The sequence below is a fragment of the Pteropus vampyrus genome, unplaced genomic scaffold (genome assembly GCF_000151845.1).
Source record: "Pteropus vampyrus isolate Shadow unplaced genomic scaffold, Pvam_2.0 Scaffold436, whole genome shotgun sequence".
NCBI classification, from domain to species: Eukaryota; Metazoa; Chordata; class Mammalia; order Chiroptera; family Pteropodidae; genus Pteropus; species Pteropus vampyrus.
Window position 1 is genome coordinate 1448625 of NW_011889217.1, and position 5232 is coordinate 1453856.

At 48.5% G+C, this 5232-nt stretch overlaps 1 protein-coding gene across 1 annotated transcript in view; it reads right to left on the reverse strand.

Annotated features, from left to right (window-relative positions):
• Positions 1-2515: 2515 nt before the first annotated feature.
• Positions 2516-5232, reverse strand: part of LOC105306483 (protein FAM205A-like) — a 7099-nt gene continuing 4382 nt past the window's right edge. The window contains exon 3 of the mRNA XM_011381526.1: positions 2516-5229. Within this exon, the coding sequence (XP_011379828.1) occupies positions 2516-5229 (2714 nt within the window). The remainder of the gene's footprint in view (positions 5230-5232) is intronic.

A 5232-nucleotide genomic window follows, 5' to 3' on the forward strand; every position in this document is an offset into this window, starting at 1 on the left:
AAATGTCAGAGTTAGGATTCTAGCTCTAATGATTTTTTTCCACATTCCATCCTTGTGACTGTGACCTTAAAATCTGCATCCTCTCCAAGAGTCACACATTTGGCCTGAAAATCATAAAAAAACATGCTCAAGGATTTTGTAATGTTTTCCTTGTGTTGAGGTTTTGCTGCCCTTTGTTCATGTTTATCATCTTTCTCTGAAATAATTCCCTGGCTACTTCAGCCAGAAGTTTCCTTCCAAAGATGACCCAAATCTTTTACTCATACGTAAGCTTGCATTGAGTGGAACAAGCACAGCCTTGAGCTATGTTGTTCTGCAATGGCCTCCTTAAGGTCTGGGATTTCAGTCTTCTTTCTTGGGAGACCAATATCTGCCCCAACCCAGTTAACAGGAGAAGGTAGGACAGGGTCCATTCACACCTCCTACGGAGGGAGGTCAAGAGAATATGAGTATGTTGGCCACCGTTAAGAGATCCACTCTGTGGTCTGGGCTACAGAGGCTGTTGGTGGTTGTATATCACCTGTTTGGTGCTTGGGGTTGGAGGTGACAGTGCAGGGAGTGTTTTCTGAACAGGAAGCAGGAAAGAGCTCTAGTTATGTCTCAGTATGGCAAGTTATTCAAGAGGCCTCCTAAAAAAGGTCTGTATGAGAAACTTCATTTAGTCTATGTGTGAGGGAGCATGTAGACAAGCTATAGTTTGGAAGGACTTAACATTTCTTAGCAGCTGCTTACAGATCTCAGCTTGCCTCTCAGCCTCCCTCTTGAGTTTCTCCATTTCATACCAAGGGTTTCAGAGAATTTCACATTATATTTCCATTAATGATAAACAGATATTTATCTAAAATAGGCAATTTAGACATTCTCAGAGAGAGGCAAAGGGCCCATAGTGTCACTTATCACAAGAAGCTTATCTTGTTAGAACTCGTGTACCATTAAATTCTAGACTCATGGCCACTTTCTGTGTCTGGTTAATGAAACAAGATACTTTCCAAGGACTTTAAACTTTTTTTTTTTTTGACAGTGAAGGTGAGTGGTTCTGGTGCTTTCTGAACATGGTGGGACATTAATGAGAAAATGGGGAAGGATGACAGGAAACAAGGACTGAAGCTGGCAGGCTGACATGATGTAGTCTTTGGTTGAGAAAAGGACAAGACTCATCCTCTGAAGGGAAGGCACCAAGCAGATCCTGGGAGGGGACAGAGCTGACTGAGTTTAACACCATATAGTACATGAAATACACATACACACACATATGTACATACATACATATATACACACGTGTGTGTGTGTGTGTGTGTGTGTGTGTGAATATATGAATATTCAGGGAGGCAAGTCTAGTGAAAGGAATAAAGTGAAGGAGGATCCCAGATGTAGGTGGTGTAAAAATGAGACACAGCAGGAGGGCTGGGTACAAGCTGCTGGCGGTAATTGACAGGCTCAGACATGTTTCGAAAACCCTGTGTCTTTCCCAGAACTCACATCCTTTTATTACACTGAGCAGAATGAAGCTCAGATTTAATTAATTTCCCCCAAAGCACTTGGACATGGGGTTGGCTTCCTGGCTCTAGGTTCTTTTCAGCATAAATTAAATTGGTTTGTTTTCTTATATGGCAGGTCAGGAACATGTCAGTTTCTGTCTCAGATACTCAGAATTCTGTTTATATGCTCCCATCCCTGCTCCTTCCCTCCTTGCACTTGGGAGTGGGGGACAAACCCCTATCCAAGCCAAGTCCTACTGTGATCGTCATTCCTGGTCTCACTCATTCCCTGCAGCTAATAGGTACCGGAGGTGGGGTACAGGCAAGAGCTAGAGCACCCTTCCAGATGAGTTCTCCAAAAAGATCTAACTAATAACCAACAGAGAACAGAGAGGGGAAGATTCTGTCATTTGCTTTTGACATTCTGTTACATTACTTATGTGCTTTTGATAAATACAATGTACCTCCTCAAGGCTGGAGCACTCCTCTAAAAGGCTCCTCTCCGGATGTGGCTGTATACAGAGTCATCAATGAATTTTGCCTGTGGAATACCTGGCCATTCTTCCTTGTCAGTACTATCCTCATGTCCACATTGCTCCTCTGGTCCCAAGGACACCCTGGGAAGCCATGATAGAATTCAAGTCTGACTTTTACCTTCAACTGACCTTAGACAAAGGCCATCCTTCTCTGCTTAAGTCCCTTTATCCACTGTTCAGGGGAGGGCTTGGAGGAGCTGTGTGGAATGCTGACCAGCCTTAAGGGTGAGTTAAAGTTCCTTCCCTAGATAGGAAGGACATTTTAACATCCCTCTTGCCTTCCCTTAACACACCACAGTGCAGAGAAGGAGCAGACAGACAACTCTGCTTAGAGATATAGATTGTATTTTGGGTGGCGTTCTGACCCACCTGCACATTAATGAAAATAACAGTAGCAGCCCTCTTCAAGGGATGCAGAGGCTGGGGAGCCTACAAAGTCTTTTGATTGTGCTGGGTCTTCTTGAACACACTAACATTTCCCTCTGAGGTGAGTGTTGAAATTTAGGGTGGATTTCCTGGATGGGTGGCACAAGCCACTCGAGGACAGTGCCGAAGGCAGTGGCGGTGGTGGCCCAACACTGAGGCAGAGTGGAATTGATGGGAGATAGAGCGGTGCCGGAGCTTACTGCCTGGGGAATGGGGACCATCTGAGATGGCCAGGCCCACCTGCTTCTCAGTAGGGGGAGACTGGGCCTTGGGGTCATCTCTTGTCTTCTCTGCCTTAGTTTGCCCCGTGGGACTTTTGGCTGTAGCTAGCCTCTTTTCTACATTTTCTTTTCTGGTATTGGCCACTTTCTCAGCTGTCAAGAACATGGATTCCTTGTGCACTTTGCCTTTTGTCTTGACATTAATACATTGCAGAAAGATTTTCATTTTATTTTTCAAGTTTGAATCTGGAAGGCCGGGCCTCTTGTGAGTATGAGCTGGCATCGGCTGCCTCTGCTGCCTCTGCAAAACCTTCCTTTGCAAAGTTTGGCCCTGCAATGGCTTATGATAGATGAGATGACCCAGGAAAGGCTGACCCTGTGATGCCTGTGGCCCCACAGGCTGGGCATTCTCAGGAATCTTGGCTGATTTGAGGATGCCACTGAGCCTAGTTTGACTGTCTCGCAGGTCATTCTTCTCAGATTCCTTCCCTGCTGGAGGTAGCTCTGAGAGCTGAAGCTGAGAGAAATACTGGAGACTTTGTTGACAGGAAAAGCCAAAGTGAAAGATGTGTTTTCGTCGCCTTGGGTTGTGAGGTGTCCTGCTCAGAAGCATCCCTTCTGGCCTCTGGACTTCGGCAAGGCAGCTTTCGTCTCTTGTAGACAGCACAAACCCTGCATCTCCTCCATGGTCTCCTGCCAATTTGAGTTTCCCTGGGTCCTCTCCCTTTTCTGCCAGTGTGGGGTCTTGGGCTAAGCCCTTGCTCTTGCCAGGGCTGTGGGGCTCAGTGCTCCCGGGCTCCTCCAGGCCAGGGTTGTTCACACTGGCCTCCAGCTGAACACAAAGTACCTGGGCCTCTGTCATGTCCCCACTGGGTGGTGAAATCTTGGAGGACGAGTGAGCGGAACCATTGGATGCTGCTCTGGAACTAGGTTGCTTCTGGTTTTCTTGCACTGCCTTTAACTCAATGGTCAGTTGTTGTTTAAGATGGAGCCATTCTGGATCTGGGGCAAGAGGAGTGTCTGGTGGGATGGGGAGCTCCTGGAGCAATGTTTTTCCTTGGTTGTTCGGACTCCCAAGAGACTCCTGTGTGGATGTGTTCTCTGGGATTGCTACGGTTTGTTCCCTGGACTCCCTTGCCTTTATGGGAATTCCCCATTGTATCTCTAGGATCTTCTTTCTCAGGTGGAAATTTAATTTGGCCAAGAAAGCTTTCTTAAGTGAGTAGGGGCTGGCAGGCTCTGTCTCGCTTTTTGGAGGCTCCATCTCGGTCATTCCCTCCACCTGCTCTTCAGCCTGGGACTCATCTGCAGTGTCTGTACAAGTCTCATTGGCATCTTGAAAGCATGGCTCAGGACTTAGACACTGCTCTTCACTTGAGATCATCTGAGTCAGAGGTTCTATTAGGATTTTGACAGGCTCAGGCACCACCTCTGTGATTATAGGTTGAGTATCAATAACTGGGGCCATGGCCTTGGAGAGAGCCACATAATAAAGAGCAGGGAGCCCTGACAAGAAGGCCAGATACTTGTGCCGTAAAGTCGTCTCCAGTTTCTCGATGGCTTCCTCGGACAGGGCTTGGGGCAGCTTAGGATGTTCAATGACAGCATCCGGTGAGGACTGTTGCTGCTGACCAGGGGCTGGTGGCATCCAAGGCATAACTTTCTGTTGTTGGTCAGGGTCACTTGCTGCCTGTAGCTCCAGGTTCTTGCTTTCTGGGATGCAGGTCGGGGGAACCTCTTCTAGACTCCCAGGAATTATGCATGCCCAAGACCTATAAACATGGGCAGGGACCTTGCCCTTGTGGATCTGTCCACACTTGGAGGTGATGTGGTTCTGTAGTTTTGCCTTGGTATGGTCAAACAAGCACGGCATGGGGACTGACACTGGGTCCTCAAAGGCTGAGAAAGGGTCACCAGCACCAGTGGCCTCTAGGGCTGAGGATTGGGCAACACTCATATTGGCTAGGGCTGCACTGCTCCAGGGCAGAGTCTGCTGGTGAGCAGGGGACAGGAGCAACTGGAAGGACTGCTGGCTTTTCTGGGGTAGGCCCCAGCGATGATGAATCAACTGCCTCTGGAGGTGGAATTCCAGCAGCCTCCGGGCATGCTCCGGGAAGAAGAGTAGTTCCCTTGTGAGGACAGAGATGGGCCTCCCTGGCCAGGAAGTTTTCACAGTCTCAAGAGACTGGGATTCGTCACAAGGCTCATACTGCACGGGGCTCTGGGTGTACTGAGATCTCTGAAAAACAGCTGGCAAACCCCACTGAAGCTGGAGCTGCCTCTGTAGCAGGTGCCATTCCAAGGCTTCACACTCGGCCAGAGTCAGAAATGGGACATTGATCTGAGCTCCTTGCTGGTCAGATGGAGTGACCCAATTTGGGGAGGACTGGGAAGAGGGGGAGGCTGACTGAGGTGGAGTTTTAGGCAGCAGAGGGAGGAAAGAGAGCTCCTTGAAGAGAAAAGGGTCCTTCAAGGGGAGCTTGGACATGCTCCCGTTGCTGGAGAGGCCTTGAGAGCCCAAGGAAGTGTCAACGAGGGACTCACTGTGCAGAGAAGGGAGTCCACAGAATA